Source organism: Eublepharis macularius, chromosome 17 (genome assembly GCF_028583425.1).
Source record: "Eublepharis macularius isolate TG4126 chromosome 17, MPM_Emac_v1.0, whole genome shotgun sequence".
Lineage (NCBI taxonomy): Eukaryota > Metazoa > Chordata > Lepidosauria > Squamata > Eublepharidae > Eublepharis > Eublepharis macularius.
This window is the reverse complement of record NC_072806.1, coordinates 3205165-3224298: the sequence shown is the minus strand read 5'-3', so window position 1 is coordinate 3224298 and position 19134 is coordinate 3205165. Positions and strand designations below refer to the sequence as shown.

Sequence of the window (19134 nt, the reverse complement as noted above, 5' to 3'; positions counted from 1 at the left end):
TTTTAAAAGAAAGAGGGGCCAATACTCCGTATTTTCTCCCCACTCAGCCCAAGTCTCAAATTCCCAACAGGTGATGGAACTCTGTGAAGAGGGGCCAGAACCCTGTTCCAGTGCGTTCCCCCTGAAAAATGTTTTGCTTATCAGAACTGTCATTTCAGTCCAGATAGTCAAGTTGATATATATTATGGATTTTTGAGCTAAATAATGCTAGCTGCTGAATAGAGACAAATATTGGCATAAAATTTAGTAATGGGTCTGCTAACAAGGCAATTGAATGCCTTCTGCTAGTTCAGAACTTTGACTCCTTTAGCTCTGTGCTGTTTGCTCTGAGCTGGCAGTGGCTCTGTCTTTCATATAATCTGCTACCTAATCCTTTCAGATAGAAACACTGAGGATTGAACCGGTGACTTTCTGTATGCAAAGCAGTTGCTGTGCAACTGAGCCCCAGTCCCTCCTTAAATCAAACTGCCTGCTACTGGTCACTCAGAATCTTGATCTATCTTAGTCAGTATTGTCTGCTTGCTCCGGCAGCAACTTTCCAGGGACTCAGAAGGAAAGGCCTTTCCGAACACCTGGTAGCTGAGATGTGTTAATCAGAGGTAATGGGAATTGAACCTGGAACCTGTGTATGCCAAACAGGTACTCTGCCACTGACTGAGCCATGGCCCCTTCCATATATTGTATGTTGTAAAGGATTTAATTCTCACATATAATCCATAATATCTCTAGATGGCAATTTACATATATATGATAACACTGCATTGGTGTTATAATAACGGAGTGGTTACAAGTTGCAAAACTATAAGTACATTAAAAATGTGATCCATCTACACTGGATTAGATGAGCCAGGGGAGAGAGTCAGGAGGCAGCGGGCACCGATATGAAGAGACTAGAGGGAGTCGAGAAAGGCTTGGCTGGAGATGGCTTTAAAACTAGGTCTCTCGGATGCCAACTCTTCGGCTGTTTCCTTCCACCAAGATCTCAGCGTGGGGTCCGCTCCCTTTGTTAACAAAAGTTCCGTTAAAGAGTAGTGTCCTTTTTCCGCAGCAAGGTGCAGCGGGGTCTTGCCAAGCCAACCGACTGCGTTGACATCAGCTCCATGGTCCAGGAGGCAGCTGGTGATGCTGATATGACCACAGCTGGCTGCTCGGTGCAAAGCAGTCAGATTCAGACCATCTCGTCTGTTAACTCCAGCGGCATCTCCTCCTACCAAGAGGCAGACGACGGGCAGGTGTCCAGCAGTCGCGGCTTTGTGGAGAGCGGAGCAGCCGTAGCAGTCGGTCACGTTCACATCTGCCTTGATTTGGAGTAGCAATTTCACAATCTGAAGAGAGAACGGCCGGAATTCAGGAAGGGTGTGCCACCCATTTAGCAGCTGTGTATTCAAACTTACCCTGCAATAAAGGTCTTTTTGCATTGCTCACACACGTCCTCCTGAGTCAGTGAACATTAAATCATAAATACACTCCTCAGCTCCCAGTTCTCCCAAGTGATAACTGTCCTATCGTTCCTCACAGCAAAGGTAGGAGCCACTGTCTTTAGATCCCTGCTGTGTAAAATGACTGCGTGGAATGCGGAACCGCTCTCTGCATCCCCCAGCTTCTTAAGGTATCTCTAGATGTGAACACTTCAAGAACCGTTCTTCCCTTTGGCTTTTAACTAGGAATGCTGAGGTCAGTTTACACTCAGGACATTTTTAAAAATTAAATAAGTACTTTTTAAAAAGTAAAGTTTTAAAAGGCAGTTAGATACAAACACCATCAAATGAAAAGCTTCCATCGTGGGGTGATGATTACAGTTGTAGCCTCGGACCAGCAGGACTGGGATTAATTCCCCAATCAAAAAGGAAGCGGATGGAGCCATTCTGGCCCAATTGTGTTTTTTTCTTTCAACGTAACCTACCTTACAGGGTAGGTGTAAAGATAAAATAGAGGAGGAGAGATTTGGGAGAACTATGTATGCTAGTTTTGGCTCCATGGAGGAAAGGCAAGATAAAGTGAATTAAACTTGATCTGCAGCCTCTTACACGGCGGTGTCCTTGGATTCATAGAATGTTTGGCAATATGAGAGTACAGTCAAATAAGAGCTAATCATGTTATAGTAACTAGTGGGATAATTTCTTCAGAATGGCTGCCCAGGAATAGCGCCCCCAGCCCCAGCCCATCATTGCCTTCCTGACTGAAGTGGAGAGAACTGCCAACTACGCTTTGATATTTATTCAGAAAAGCAGGACGCAAATTTTAATACATGGGTAACAATGATGCAAGGGAACTATCAGCCTTACCGCCTGGTTGCCATTGTTAGAAGCAATAGAAAGGGGCGTCCTTCCTAAACCGTCTTGAGCATCCACATTGGCCCCCTTAGCTAGCAGGAAACGTAGCGCTTCAATTCGTCCAGCCTCGGCTGCTACGTGCAACGGAGTGACTCCCTCCTTGCTACCAAGATCTGGACTGATGCCCTGGGACACCAGCAGGTCCATGATGTGCAGTTGGTTGTTTGCGGCCGCCCAGTGCAAGGCCGCCCACTGGTTCATGTCCATGCTGGCAGGATCCACCCCATGCCACAAGAGCAGCTGCACCATCAAGATGTGTCCGTTGGCAGCCGCGCAGTGCAGCGGGGTTAGGCCTCCTTGGGTCGCCGCCATCGCTGGCACGTCCCGAGTGAGGAGGAATTCTGCTGCTTGGGTATGGCCGCCCCAAGCAGCGTGGTGCAACGGCGTGTAGGAAGCCTTGTTGCAGGCATGGGCCACTGCTCCACGCTGGACGAGGAATTTCACCAAAGCAACGCAACCATTCAGGGAAGCCAAATGCAACGGAGTCCACCCGTTCTGATCCCTGGAAGGGGTTAGAAAAATAAAACCAAAAGGTGTTTCTGCACTAGGCTTCAAATGTTTGGTTTTGTGGTATCTCCTCCACAGCTCACAGAGAGATACGCTTGCGTATCCAACCATTTACTTCCATCTCTGGCATGAGGCCTTAAGAACCCTTGCAGCTGACCTGGTTGTGGCTCTTTCAAGCTGGGAACCACCATCAACCACAAGCCGCACCGAGCATGGACCTCGTCCACTTTCCTGAAATGTGTGGTAGGCATCATGTGGGGTAATAAGAGGACTCAGAAGAGCCACAGATGGCTCCCAAGCCACTGAATGAATATCATTGGTTTAACTAATCGTTCTCCGTTCTCCCTCCGCAGAGGACTCTGAAAATGTTAATTATCTGGGGAGGAATCTCTCATTTCCTCCCCTCCTCATCTTTATAAGCTTATTCTCATGGCTTTCTTCTTACACTGCAAATTATGCACATAGAACGTGCGTTCCATTGTGGAAAATAAAAAGAGGCATTGAAATGAAAAAATAAGATTTATATTAATATCACAAGACAGAATTCTCATTTTTAAAAAAGCCCTTTATATTCAGCCTGGCAGAATTGCTGAGCTCCAGGCACCCCCATACAGCTCGCCCTCTTCCAGTCATGGGCCTTACAGAATTCTATCAAGACGAGCTAAAGGAGTCACCAAGGTAGGGGGTCCTTCCTTTGTCAGGACCGAAGAGTACTGGGGCTTTTTAGGCCCCGATCTTAGTCACCTGATAGAACACAACTTTACCAGTTGTTGTTGGTGGAAAGTGCCATCATGTCATAGCTGACTTATGATGACCCCTGCTGGGGTTTTCAAGGCAAGGGACTAACAGAGGTAGCTTACCATTGCTTGCCTCTGCATAGCGATCCTAGTCCTCCTTGGAGGTCTCCCATCCAATTACTAACCAAGGCTGACCTTGCTTAGCTTCCACAATCTGATGAGATCGGGCTAGCCTAGGCTACCAGTTCGCCAAGTGAAATTATTGACTGTTTGGCAAACTTACAGCAAGCCTATACCCACGCTTTCTTCTTGCTAGCAGAGATGGTAGCAATACACCTGCCTTCTCCGCACCTGCACTCCGTCCCAGCTCCTTGTTGTAAAAGCTGCTTCACCAGGCGGATGTTGCCGTTCTGGGTTGCCCGATGGAGCTCCTCCCAGCTCTCCTGTGCAGGCCCGAAGATCAAAGTATTCTCCTTGGGGTTATCCCTGCAGACATTCCCAGCCGGATGTCTTTCTGGAGCCCTCTCCTCACTTAGTACCATCCACCTCCTCTGAAGCTCAGCCTCAATTCTCGTGCCTTCGGAGAAGAAAGAATGAGCAGATCATCAACTCCAGTTCCTACGGACTATGAGCAAAGCAGGTTGTCTAGGCTCAACAAGGAAGGATCAGCAGTCAGATGATCAAATATTGTGAAGAAGAGGGGCTTTTGGTGAACTACAACAAATGAAAAGTAATGATTTTTACCCCAAAAAATTAGGCCATAGCCAGAAAACATGGAAAATTAAAGGTGGTGAAAACGAACCAACGACCCAATTTGACAAATTCAGGCTGAGAAGCCAAGCAGAGTGATGATCTTTATGGGACCTGATGGGCCCTTCTTTATCACTGTGACCCTACTGTGTTGGTAGCTACGGACAGTTAGGTCTCTGAGATGCAGGGCACAGAGATCAGGAGCTAAAGTGGCACAGCGTTTAGTGGTGGATGAGGACAAGAGGAGAGCTGCGTTCAAATCCACATTCCGCCCTGATTCCCACTCAGTGACACGGAGCCAGTTGCTCTCTCTTGTACTGAACCACTTCAAAATGCAGGTGGGATAATTGCCTGACTGTATACTGCCCATCCAGGGAAAAAACCTCACCTCACACCTCTCTGCATATAGAAAGCTAGCATGTCAGGCCAAACTGAGCACAATATTAGTATTAAATATATTGGGAATATTAGTATTATGGCTACAATGATTAGTATTATGGCCTGCTAAAAATGTAGCTCCAAGCCCTCCGGCCACAGATTAAAGAAACAAATAATTAACTGGAGGTGACAGACACTGTCTTGGAAGAGGCATTCCCCCTTCTCTCTCTACCATGGGGGGGGGTGCCTCTTCCAAGATGGTGCCTATGTTGACAGGTGACTGCATCCTCTCAATTAATTATGCTTTTCCTTTAGATTGATTGCTTGTGAAGAAACCATTTGCATATCACTTTACAATAGACTGTCTAGATTTCTTGCCCTCCTTTCTTCCATCCTGGAACTGCATCTCTGGGAGTTCGCAGGAGTCATCCAAGCACTGATCATCGCCAGCTCTGCTTCCCTTCAGCATCCTGGGACTTTCCAGCCGTCCTTTGGCTTGTGAGTCCAATAGTGTGACCCCCTTTGCTAATAACTCTTTAAGATTCTATGAAATGAAATCGTTTTCTCATGCCACACCTCCCAGTACACCTGTTTCCTCGCTCCTTTCACTTTTTTCAGATCCTCCTTAAAACACCTGCTTTTCTGTAAAGCCTTCGACACGACCCTTTACCCCCCCCCACCTTACTAAACCGAAGCCTATGCACTCATAAGGGGAATAAATGCAGACTCTTCCCCAGTTTATCCCTGCCTCCCTTTCCCTTCCCTCCTGTGCTTGACTTGCTCGCCTTAAATTTAAAATTGGAAGCTCCTTGCAGGCAAGGACCTGTCTTTTTGTCCTCTGCAGATCCCCCAGCATGGCACAGTGATGGCTCCCTATAAAACAATAAATAATTCTTACCAGTCATTTCTGTCCTGTTGTTGATTTGAGCTCTTCTGAATTTAACACAAGGTAGTGCCAGAATGGTCCAATTGGTTCCCTGGCTGCTCCGGAGGGCAAATATGCTTTACAAATGTGAGCTGGATTCAAAACAGGACTTTGGTGGTTTGGTCTCTCATAACACTCCCCCTGTGACCACCACAAGATTGTTTGTGGAGCAGCAAGGTAAATTTGTTTGCAAACAGAAAGCTTCAGTAACCACATAAAATATATTTCTGTACTCCCAGGGGGTGAAAAGAGTCCATCTCTTCTAAAGAAGAATTCAACTCGTAGCTCATGTTTGATCCTCCTTAAAGGCCCATTTACATTCAGAAGGAAAGCTAGAAATCTCTGTCTGGTGCATTCTCCGGGGTTGTGCAAAGAGCTGTTTACTTAATGACTAAATGGCTGCTAAAAGCGGGGAGGAGTTCTTGGCTGCTAATGGTTAATAGGATATGGGCCTGTTGGAGCTCCCCCCCTCCCTCCCCTGCACACACACGGAAGTTCTTTCAAGTCTACATTCCATCACCGTAGTGTGACCTCCATTATACGCCAGGGGTCCAGGCATTGTCGCTAACCAGGGCTTGGTTCAGGCCAAGCAAAGCACTTCTCGGGACTGGAAGCCTTTCTGTAGTTATTTAATTAAGAAGCTAGGCCACAATTCAGTTTTCCTGATATTTGTCGCCAGAATCTGGTATTCAGAGATAGATTGCCTCTGAACATGGAGGTTCTATTTTGCTGCAGTAGCTGTGTGTTTCCAGGGATTCGACCTTGATGAAAAAAACCCTCTATCTTAATTTGTCTATTGAGGATGATCTTTAGAAACACTGTCGCTCATATATGCCCACTAACGTTTCTTCTTTTATCGGGTGCCTACAAGTGAAATAGGAGCCCCATGGCACAGAGTGGTAAGCTACAGTACTGCAAGCTCTGCTCGTCATTACCTGAGTTCGATCCTGGCGGAAGCCGGGTTCAGGTAGCCAGCTCAAGGTTGACTCAGCCTTCCATCCTTCCAAGATCGGTAAAACGAGTACCTAGTTTCCTGGGGGTAAAGTGTAGATGACTGGGAAGGCAATGGCAAGCCACCCCGTAACAAAAAGTCTGCCAAGAAAATGTCGTGATGCGACATTCCCCATGGGTCAGTAATGACTCGGTGCTTGCACAGGGGACTACTTTTACTACCCTAGAAGTGAAATATTGGATCGGGTGAAATTATTTTAGTGCACTTCTATGAATTTGCGCACGTGGACGTAAAGCACCAATGCATTGTTTCGCTCCCCCTTATCCCACACTGGCTCAAAGTGCCAAGGGGGTGGCAACATATGACTTACCTTTCGTGGCTGTCGTACGGCTAAGTGTGTTGGGTTGGGGAAAGCAATGGTGAACTACCCTGTAAAAACTTCACTGCGAGGCTCTGCGGATCTCTCTCGACACGCTATAGGATAGAAAGGCCTGGAGGGGGACGATCTGCGGAGTAGCCAGGGGTCGGACGCGACTGTGTGGCTTGGATCGGATCGGATTGTTTCGCTTCTACTCACCCCAAACCCCCATAAACAACCTACTGGGATAAGAAATGTTACCAGATGGCTTTGCATTGCACCTCTTCTTTGATAAACATGTCAGACCCACGCTAGGGCTAAAAAGTCGTAAGTTAAAAAAAAGAAAAGACTGTGGTCAGGGGTTGGAAGCAGGTCCTCACAAGACCCTGGCATCTGTTCAACTATACCAACTCCCAGGGCTTTTTTTCTGGGAAAAGAGGTGGTGGAACTCAGTGGGTTGCCCTCGGAGAAAATGGTCACATGGCTGGTGGCCCCGCCCCCTGATCTCCAGACAGAGGGGAGTTGAGATTGCCCTCTGCGCCGCTGAACTCCCCTCTGTCTGGAGATCAGGGGGCGGGGCCACCAGCCATGTGACCATTTTCAAGAGGCTCCGGAACTCCGTTCCCCCGCGTTCCTGCTGAAAAAAAGCCCTGCCAACTCCTGACTCCAGCCCTGAGTATAGCAATTGCTGGTGTTAGGTGTTAAATACCTGTGCAATGTTAGAAGGTATGTATCAGGGCTTGGCTCTGCCTCCCTTTCAATTCTGGCACTGGATCTGCTGTCTTTTCAACACTGGGTAAAGGCTTCTTTTCTGTTCCAGGCATTTAGGTGAAATCCTTCCCCCTCCCTTTCTGGAACCTGAAAGTGATTGTATCATCTGCTCTAATGGTGCTGTTTTGAATCTGTATTTCATTTATATTGCTTTATATTCTGCTGATTGCTCGGAGGTTTCAATTGCTTGCTGGTTTTTAATATTCCTCTTGCTGTGATGAGTCTTTTCATCCTGTCTGCTGTTTCTACAATTTGTAAGTTTAATTTTTATCTCTGTGCATATGTGATTTTAATTGCTTTGATTTTTGTTAGCTGCCCCAGGAACCAAGGGTGTTTTTTTTTCTCATGGAGCAGGTTCAAAATAACTAAAATAAACCAACGAGCAAATTAACCACCCTCTTACATCCATATGCATTTCTCTATACATGAATATAGTTGCATTAAAGGAAAGTTCGACTACAAAGCAGCCTTTACCCTTGATTAGGGTGGGTAACTTTTGAACAGCAGGATTTGAGTCCAGTAGCACCTTAGAGACCAACACATTTCCAGGGCATAAGCTTTTGAGAGCCAGAGCTCCCTTCTTCAGATATAGGAAACTAACTTTTGAACAGTGGCTTTTAAACAGCATATTGCCTTTACAGCAACGAGCAGTTGATCAAAGTGACACCTGCCAATTTCTGCCCATCAACCCTCTCTAAAAGACACAGGAGCAGCCTAGGCTGTTTATCCGTGACTAGTTGGCAACCTGAACCCTGGTTTGGTCTGTCAGCCAGCTCTGCAGTGTTAAGGTCTGGGTGAGTATCATAGGACTGGAGACGCTAACTTTAAAAGAACAGGACAACAAAACACAAGACACTGAGCTATCTTGTTACGGACAGCCTGGCATGCACCAACATGTCCCCTGCCCAAGGTCCCGTCTGTTACGTGATCACTTGGTATCAGCAGAGTTTGTCCAGGGTTTGATTGGCAAGTGGGCCCGAGCAGCAGAGCGTAACTTTGGGATGCAATAATAAAGTCTCCAAAAGTTAACTCTACTAAGCTGGCCAGCCATTGACATTTCCAGCACTGTATCATCATCATTATTTTTATTATAGAATTTAATGAACAACAGCAAAAATAGACAGAGCCCTGTCTCAGAGAGCTTTTAATCCTAAGCAGTCTTTGGGGGAAACAACAGAGATAACGGTAAAGATATACCTGATGAATGGAACTAAACAAAATCTAGCCATCAATTGCCTCATTCATTAATCTCAAAAGAACTGACTAGGCCAGATATTGTTTTTCTGACGGTGACACAACATCTGGTGTGATTCTGCTTTCTGTATTATTCTTTGTGCTGTCCTTATATTTCTGTTTCCCTGGAGCAGGGGAGGGACAGTGAGGGGAGAGAAAATGATTCCACAGACATGGCGGGCATGCTGTCCAACCAAAACATTTAGCCCATATTCACACCTCACAGTGTTACCTAGGATTACCAGTCCCCTGCCAGGAACGGGGAATCCCCTGCTCCCACCTTTTGACCCCCACCACTGCTTACCTGGCCAACAGAGGGGAAAGGCGGGGAATGGGCCTCCCAGGTGTGCTCCCGGGGCTGGCGTGATGACATCACTGACATTGTCGCACCACCCTAAGAGCACTCCCATGCTTTGCAATGGGCCAATTTGGGGTGCAAATGGGCCAAATAGGGCCTGTTTGGGGCCCAAATTGGCTCACAGATAAGCGCATGCAGATTCCCCAGCCTTGCGCGATGACGTCACTTCTGAGAAGTGACGTCATTGTGCCAGTGTGGGGCCACACGCATGACTCCCTGAGTGCCAGGAAGATAAACACTTGGTCCCCCTCCTCCTGCTGGGAGGGTAAGGCAACCTGGCAACCCTAATTTGATCTCAAGTTGAAAGGTTTGGCTTGGCTGGGTTGGTTTAGTGCTGATGAGCTTGAGGTCAAGCCGGCAGGAAGTAGGCAGGAAGTTGGGCGGAGAGCAGATTCTCACTGTTCCATTCTGTTCTACTGTGCACTCCACTCCTCTATTCCAGTGATTTCAAATTTTTCATCCCAGCTGCTTTGCTCCTCCCAAGACCTCTTTTTATTTCATTTATTTCTGAAAATGGAACTCGTTTTTTTAAATATTTTGCAGTATTTTGGTTTCCTTGCATTGATTTCTCACCCATAATGGACTTGAACCTGAAGAGAAAGGAGTGGTAAAAATGCTTTTAGCAAACACATTTATTTTTAAAACATGCACACTGTTATTTGAGCATCAATAATTCAGCATTATGCATGGACTGTACATATATATGACATACAATGTCCATATAAACACTACATATGTTACGTATAAAAACAAAACCTTATGTACAGAGACAGTTAATGTATATGTTAGGCAAGGGGCTGCACCCAGCGTAGATACCCAGATCTGTGCCTCAGGGGCAACCTACTACTCATTTACAGTGCAATCCTAAGAAGAATTACCCCCGTCTAAGCCCATTGATTAACTCTCTTTAGGATCCAGAGGAGTTAGCCGTGTTAGTCTGTAATCGCAAAATAGTAAAGAGTCCAGTAGCACCTTAAAGACTAACCAACTTTATTGTAGCACAAGCTTTCGAGAACCACAGCTCTCTTTGTCAGATGCATGGATCTTCCATGGCAGATTGGGGATTTGAACTGGGGTCTCCAGATCTGAGTCCAACGTACTAACGATTACACCATGGTGGCTCAGGTTTTCAGAAAAATCTCAAATTATCCCAAAAAATGGAGGGATAACCTCCCTTTCTTACTTGTGCAACACACACACACACAGATGTTGCTAAAAGCCAACCACACAGCACAGTGTACCAAATTTGGAAACAGGAAACCATGTGTACATAGGCACATTTATAAAGGTCAGAAAAAATTCTTGATGGGATTGTCCATGTAATTATCAAGAGGTCATGTGTATGTTTGTGTGTGGCTGTGTGGTGCTTTCTCAGTGCGCCGAAGCGTGCAAGAAGGATGACATGGTCATACATTCCAGCACATGGAGGTTGCTGTTTTGTGATATTTTATCAGTGCATATGTGTGGAAAAGTCATGTAGAGGATAAGAAAATGAAGAGACGGCGAGTGTAGCAAATTGCACACGCGCAGTGCTGTGTACAAAATTTGGGAATTGAAACATTAAACCGTGGATTCCTAATTCATTCAAATTGGAACCAAGAACAGATAATTTGGAACTCCAGATTGCAGAGAGAGAGGGAGAAAGACTGGGATACTGGAAGCACCCTGAGAGATTTCATCCTCGCCTCAAACATGGTTGGAGGATCTTGATCCGTAAACGCACGTCAGATTGAACAAAAGTATTGCTCTTGCTGCCCACCAGATGGTGCAATAGGCACAAAGAGAGCAAAGGAGCACTGTGAAAATGCAGTGTTATTTAGGGCTGCCATCTTCCAGGTGGGCCTGGAGTTCTCCTGAAATTACAACTGATATCTCGTCTACAGGGATCAGTTCCCCTGGAGGATAGACCCTATGGAATCACATCCCTGCTGAGTTCTCCCCCTCCCCAAAACTCTGCCCCCCAAATGTTATATAAGAACAGCAAGTTCTTTCTTAAATATGAGGGAGAATTTCCAAAGAAGGAGTAATCATGCCAATAAGTCTCCTGTGACCTCTTTTATGCTCTCTGCTATGATCACCATTCTAACAATAAAATGAGGATTTTTTTCTTTCCTTTAAGCCCGGTAATGGTCCTGCAGAAATCCATCCTGGATAAGAGAACTCATCCCCATTTGAACATCATGTAGGCTGCCTTGAGTCCCGTGACTGTAGAGAAATGAGATACAAATTTTAAAAGAAAGATTAAGTAAAAACTCCATGCATGTAGAAAACTAGCCCACCAGGGATTCTATCCAAGATTGCTGCCTGTGTTCCTAGTTTACTACTTGGAAGGAGTTGGGTGTGTGTTTGTGTGTTTGTATATGTTTAAGACAGAGAACAGTGTTGGTCCCAGCATCAGACCACACCATAGTCTGAAGGCACAACATAAAGCAGTAGGGATGCCAACCTCCAGTGGGATCTGGAGATCTCCTGGAATTACAACTGATCCCCAGACTACAGAGAAAATGGCCAGTTTGGTGTAGTGGTTAAGAGCACAGGATTCTAATCTGGAAAACTGGGTTTGATTCCCCACCCCTCCGCTTGAAGCCAGCTGGGCAACCTTGGGCTAGTCATGGCTCTCTGGAGCTCTCTCAGCACCACTCACCTCACAGGGTGTTTTGTTGTGGGGATAATAATGACATACTTTGTAAATCCCTCTGAGTGGGCATTAAGTTGTCCTGAAGGGTGAGTGTTATTCTTATTCTTTGGAGAGTGGACTCTATGGCATTATACCACCGCCCCCCCCCCCCCCGGTTCACTCAGATTGCCAGGACTTTCCCAAGCTAGAGTTGGCAACCTTATGCAGTCTTGTTGAAGTAAAGCAGGTCAGAATCCGCATAGGATATCTCTAGTATGCAATACACCACTTGAGCTTCATAAAGGAAGAAAAGTGGGGTCCAAATGTAATAAAAAAGAAATAATAGATCAAGGCCATTGTGGCTTGCAAGTGATATATTTTTCAAAACCCGATGATGCTAGCTTTCACCCATTGGGCCAATATCCTTTGGGAAGGATAGCGGCATTGCACACCACATTGTCAGGGGCCTGAGGCCACAGCTACACATCCACACCAAGCTTCCTCTTAAGAATGCTAATGATGGATGGGGCCTATCCACCTTTGAACAGGGCTTTCGATAATGTATTCCTGGGTGGTTCATCCACATGAATGATGGCTCTTCTCAGCCAAGAAAATGTAGCGTCTTCTGCGTAATGCAAAGTCAACGGGCTGCTTTGCTGCTTCCCATGTCTCATTTGCAATGCTAAGAGCTGGTTAGCCGGGAACATAATTAAATGATCTATCTCCTTTGGAGCTGAATCAATATTACTCAGCGGGGACTGAAGGCTGGAGAGGGGAAAGATGTTTCCTTCATACCTTCTCGTCCTAGGAGATCCTGTCTATTGGTATCCAATGGTCAAATCCTCAGCTAGAGATTCCAAACGATTTCTACCTGGCACGTCTCACCTGCACAGCACGTTTCTCTCATCTGCTGCAGAAATGAAGCAAGCAAGAAAGCAAATTTCTTCTTCAGCTTCTTCTTGCTTCCACCTTTCTTCCTCCCCTGAATTGTTTAGTCTGTGCTGAATTTAGGAAAGTAAACCCCTTGGAGCAGAGACCTTGCTGGTATTCTCCAATTTCGTGTGCATGAATGGGGCTTTATAATTTAGCAGTAACAGCTAAACACGACTGCAATACAGTATCCCCTCATGGGCCAATGTTTCCGAAACAGTGTATTGTCGAAGGCTTTCACGGCCGGAGAACGATGGCTGTTGTGGGTTTTCCGGGCTGTATTGCCGTGGTCTTGGCATTGTAGTTCCTGACGTTTCGCCAGCAGCTGTGGCTGGCATCTTCAGAGGTGTAGCACCAAAAGACAGAGATCTCTCAGTGTCACAGGGTGGGGTTGAGCTGAGTCATCCTGTAAGAGTTTCCCAGGGTGTGGAATGCTAATGGCGGGAGGCTTCACTGTATCCTGAGGAGGTTCTTTTGCATATGGATTGGTGGTTGATATGCTAATCTTCTCTGCAGGGCTATTGTCGGGTGTAGAGTGTTTTGTTAGCCTGGTGTTTTTCAGAACTGGAAACCATGCTCTGTTCATTCTTAAGGTTTCTTCTTAAGGCGAAACGTCAGGAACTACAATGCCAAGACCATGGCAATACAGCCCGGAAAATCCACAACAACCATCGTTCTCCGGCCGTGAAAGCCTTCGACAATACATAAAACACATTGTACTTGCTCCAACATCCACTTGGCCTGTGTTAATACAGATGGGGCTGTGAGGAATGCTTGTCCCTGTATCAACTGACAGGAGGACAGGTATCGACAGGACCTCCTTTGTGTTGGCACCTTGACAGTGAAATACCCTCCCCCAAGGCACTAATTAAATACACGAGGCAACCTTATGTGGAGTCAGATGGTTGGTCCCTCTATCTCAGTGGCTCTCAAAGGTCTTGAGAAAAGGGGGGTAATTTCTAATGGTTATTTTCTGGGGTCCCGGAAAACCCACAACAGCCATTTCCGAAACAGTGTTAATGGCTGAAGGCCATTAAGAGAGCAGAGTGGGAGGGAGGGGACCCCATCTTGGTCTCTAACCATAACAAGCAGCAAACTTCGGTGGCTCTCTGGCACTGGCAGCTTGGCAAAAGGCAAGTGACGTGGAACTGCCAGCTCCAGAAACCGGAAGAGCCAGCAATCCAACCCTGAGCTCTCAAACGCAGGCAGGGACCCAATGTCGCCCTCAGGCTGAGAAATCCGCTCTCTCCTGATGGATGCCTGACAAGCACCGAGCGTTCTGAATGTATTAAAGCGATTTCATTAAACAAATGACAATAAATGTAGGGTTGCGGGGTGGTTCTGATGTACCTGAAGGATCCGCTGTGTTAAGACTACAGAGCTGTGGGTGGAAGTAATGTTTTCAGATTTAAATGGCATCTCCTGAGGTTGCAGAAGCCATGCCAGTGCCTAAGAGTTTGTTACAATGGTTTTATTACGCATTCAGAATGAACCAGTGTACTCTGTCTTTAAAAAACACATTACTGTCTCGCTTGAATATTTTTGCCTCCCCTCTCCTCATTATGCCATTGTTATCTTGATTCAAGGGCTGTCTGCAGACGCCGCCATGCCGGACCACTTGTGAACAGTCCCCGAGACACTTCTTGGCCACCAGATAAACACAGTTTTGACGATGATGCGTCCAAGAGCCTGCCGCAGCAGGTAATATGAAGTCCTGCAGAGAATTAAACTTAATTATGCTCACACAGTGCAAACGCACATACAATGCTGCAGACTTTGTTTTCGGTCTTCTGTAAACATATTAATCCTAGCATTGAGGTTATGCAGTTGGCCTAAGGTTGCCAATCTGACAGCAGTTTCACTGATAGAACACAGAAAACCGAGTCTCACCAAGCAACCAGAATCAGGGATGCAAATAAATAAATAAATCCAGTCATTTCCAGATTCCCTCTGGTTCTGCCCATCAGCCGTCAGGTTTTTCCAGGTTCCACTCGTAGCCTTACCGATATTTGCTGCCGCTATACATGACTTTCAGAATTCCCCCAAACTCTATTCCCTGATTCATAAGCTTCTACTTACCATATCTAGGATCATACGAGATCTGGAAAATTCCTAGAGTGTCAATGTGATGCGGTGACATCATTTCCAGGTATGTTACCGGAAGTGATGTCATTTGACTTGCCCCGAAAGCTCCTGGGGGTGCCAGCTGACAGCTGGCAAATCTAGATCCTTTCAGAAAATACCCTGAAGACAGAACTGAACCCCAAAGTATGACAGCTGTAGTGATTCACACTAAACTAACATCCATTTTTTTTAAAAAAAAATATCCCCTCCCAAAAGCTAAACTAGAGATGTTAGGAACAAACAAGTAAATAGGAGGAGCTGGAGCATACGTCACTGCATTTGGTCCTTTAGCTAGCAATCTCTGGGAGCACTGAGGAGGGGAGACTGCAGAAACTGGTGCTGTATGATGCTAGTCCCCCCCCCTTTTCTCCCCTTGCTCTATTGAGCAGCAGCAGAAGGGAGAGGTTCTCTGCCTAGTGGCCCTCCTACCCCACCCTTAGGCTGCAAGATTCCTTCTTTATGCCTGTGAATCTCTGCTGGCCTCAGTGAATGAATTATGTCCAGGGGTGATGAATGGAAATCAAAGTGCAGTAAAATATAATTGATTATAAAATCTGTGTGCATTCTTCTTCACTCCGTCGCCCTTGCAGGATGGAAGGGTGAACCGAAGCAGAAACGGATTGATCAAGAGACTCGTGCTTCTGGGTCCTGCTCTCTGTCTAAACACTAGCTAAGGTTCATTACCACTTATCCTTACTTGAAAACCACGGGGGTGGGGGGTGGGGAACATTCGCCTTTATTAGGCAAGCTGGTCACTCATTCATTTCCCTCTCCTCCCAAACATTCGGCTTTCAAACTTTCCTTCTTTTATTCACCTCCAGTTTTCAACATCTTTCTTCCTTGTTGCAGAGGCAGCCGTAACAAGAAGCAAAGAGACTTGCCTCGGGTGGTGGGCCGGTGTTGCTCATGAGCATGTTTGGCTGCCTTATGCCACATCAGATGGCTGGTCCATCTAGTTCCCTGCTGCTGTCTTTAAGAGGCAGCAGTTCTCCAGGGTCTCAGGGTGGAAAATACTGACCGAGGGGGGGGTCACTGATTTGGATCCCTGTATATGCCAGCTTCATATGTTTATCTGGATCCTTTCTCTCTCTCTCTCTCTGTCTGTCTCTGGCGGACAACTCACTGGTTCCATAGTTCAGCTGCTGAAAACAGGATGCTTGAATGGGTCATGGCTCCATGGTAGAACATTTGCGTTGCACGCCCCAGGTTTCATCCCTGGCAAACTATCTCCACTAACAGGTGTTGGGAAAGACCTTTCTCCGTCTGAAATCCTGGAGCGCTGCTGCCAGCTAGTGTTGATGATCTGGGCCGTTTCCACATGGCTTACCTTGTTCCAGAAAACAGTGAAATCTCGCACGAAATCGCACGAGAAGACGCTGTTATCGTGTGAGATTTCGCTGTTTTCCGGAACAAGGTAAGCCGTGTGGAAACAGCCAGGGTTGCTAGGTCTGGGTGGGGAAACTGCTGGAGATTTGGGGGGTGGAGCCTGGAGAGGGTGGGGATTGGGGAGGGACATCAGTGGGGTATAATACCATAGACTTCACACTCCAAAGCAGCCATTTTCTCCAGGGGAACTGATTTCTATGGCCTGGAGATCAGTTGTAATTCCAGGAGATCTCCAGCCACCACCTGGAGACTGGCAACCCTAGCTGATGAACCAATGGCTTGACTTTGTACATTAGTGAACTAACCCACCTCCCAAGCAGCTTTGTAGGTACAAAGTAGCTTTGTTATACGCTTTGAAATTCCTCAGATGCTTCGTCCAAGCTGGGACCACAACATTTCGCCTTAGAGGTCAATATCGCTGCACTGTTTTGTGTCATTTGAGAGAGAGCTGAGGAAATACTCTGAGGCGTCCTTGATTTTTTTTTGCTCCCTTCAAGATTCTTTTCATTTTATCCCCAAGGCTCAAGAAACAAGTGGGCACCAGAATATGCATTGGCAATTGCCACAGTACCCCTGGTTGCCACAGTGGAGATCACTGGGTTAGAACAATTGTCCATGATAAGGAGATCTGCTTTTACGTTCCCACTCTGCCAAGATGCTCACTGGTTGACCTTGAATTCGTTGTGCTCTCTCAGCCTAGCCTACTTTACAGGACTGTTGTGAGAATAAAACGGGAGAAGGAAGAACACCGTATGCCATCCTGGTCTATTCTGTGATGGAGCGAGGATTCCAGTCATGCAGAGAGACTGAGCGAGACTCCAAGACTTAGCGACATCCAGCTGCAGCTGGTGCATACAAATCTGAGTCTCTGTAAATTTAAGAGAGCAATATCTCAATGAGAGAATGGATCAGAAAGAAGCTGGAGTACAAACGTCAAAGATATAATTCACTGTCAAGGCTGGAAGGAGAGAAGAGGGGAATTGAAGTACTGCAGCGAAGAATTTATGATGGTTATTGCTCAGGTTGTGAGATAAAGAACAGGAAGTGGCGACAGGAGGGTCTGAAGGCCCCTGCACCCTGAACTGAACCTGCCTTAATTTGCATCAAGTGGTGGACTAAATTGATGGTCCATACAATGTGTTTCAGGGCATCTGCATGAGCGAGCATTAAAAATCAATGTGAAATTTGTGCAGGAACGGTTTTGAGGCAAGCCAAAACTCAGCGATGGAGCACACTGCAGAAAGTCCGAGCTTCCTCCCTTGGCGCCCCCAGTTACAGGTTCTCAGGTGGCAAAAGTTGGGAGAGACCACCTGAGACCCTACAGGATAGCCACCAGTCAGAAGAGACTATTCTGAGCTAGACGGATTGAAGGTCCGACAACATTCATACAACATGCAGGGACAACAGCTTGGCAGTCAGGCACATGCTTCACCTACAGAAAGCCCCGGGTTCAAACCCCAGCGCCTCCAGTTAAATTATCCTGGGCAGCTGATATTGGGAAAGACCCTTCTCTGCCAGAGTTCCCAGAGAGCTGATAGTAGACGTTACTGCGATCAGTGGAGTGATGGTTTGATTCAATTAGTGCTTTTCCAGTTGCACTAGCTGCAGGTTTATTTCCAGGCCCAGATCAAAATGCTAGCTGTAAACTTTAAAGCCCGAAGGGTTTGAAGGACCTGCCCAGCTTCTGAGATCAGTGGGTGAAGGTTCCCTACTGGCATACACATTATTTGAAGAATCAGCTAGCAGGTACTGCTAGCTTTTTTCAGGCATCTTTCCCATAAGGAGTTCATTCATTCACCACAGCTCCTGTGGTGTAGTTTAAAGCCGTTTTTAGTCTAGAAAGCTTTTGAACAAAATCGGTCGACGTGCGTTTTACCTGAGCCTATAATGGTGGCTCTTTTAGCATTTTATCTGATTGCATCCTGTGGCTTTATCATAGGTTAGTCACCTTGAGTGTCTTTGTGAAGCAGAAAGGCAGCATGCAGTCTGACTAACGAAAAAATAAGTTTGGGGGCCATATTGGTAAATACAGAGAGTGACAAGCCAACTTCTCTTCCCCCAGGTTCTGTGCATTCACTCCTCGCTTAGGTCATCCTCTTTCAACACCTCCTGCTGGGTGAAAAAATAAAATAAAGTAAAATTGGATGCAGTCGTTGGCACTTTTAAAATAACTTCTTTGGCTTTACACGCAGTATCTATAATGGGACACGTGAAAGAGAAAGTCTTTAACTTAGATGATCTGGTGGAAGAACCAGAGAATTACCAAAGAGATGCTAAATGATCATGTGTCCAGGGAATTTTTGGTGTGATAAATCCTCTGTCAGTGATTGGCTGAGTTTCCCTGATGTCATGGAAATTTCCTTCAGTATTGATTTGGGTGCTCCTCCTCTGTTTTTCCATGTCAATACTTTGCTGATCAGAGGAGAGGCTCGGAGCAGTATCCCATGCTGTGGTTTTTTAAAAGTGTGCCTCTCAACAATGGTCAGGAAGCCACAGAAAAGACTATAGAACAACAGGACAAGGCTGCTACAGAATAAGGATTATGGATGAGCACAAGGCTTTTTTTCTGGAAAAAGAGGTGGTGGAACTCAGTGGGTTGCCCTCGGAGAAAATGGTCACATGGCTGGTGGCCCCACCCCCTGATCTCCAGACAGAGGGGAGTTTAGATTGCCCTCTGCGCCGCTTCAGCGGCGCAGAGGGCAATCTCAACTCCCCTCTGTCTGGAGATCAGGGGGCGGGGCCACCAGCCATGTGACCATTTTCAAGAGGTTCCGG

General features: G+C 46.4%; 1 protein-coding gene across 1 annotated transcript; it reads right to left on the bottom strand.

Moving 5' to 3' along the window:
* Positions 1 to 678: 678 nt before the first annotated feature.
* ANKRD65 (ankyrin repeat domain 65) lies at positions 679 to 5983 on the bottom strand. Its single transcript, XM_055001721.1, has 4 exons — positions 5604 to 5983; positions 3929 to 4154; positions 2286 to 2835; positions 679 to 1325 (listed from the first exon to the last, which is right to left on the bottom strand). The coding sequence occupies exons 1-4, from the start codon at positions 5608 to 5610 to the stop codon at positions 891 to 893; spliced, it is 1218 nt and encodes a 405-aa protein (XP_054857696.1). The 5' UTR covers positions 5611 to 5983; the 3' UTR covers positions 679 to 890.
* Positions 5984 to 19134: the final 13151 nt, after the last annotated feature.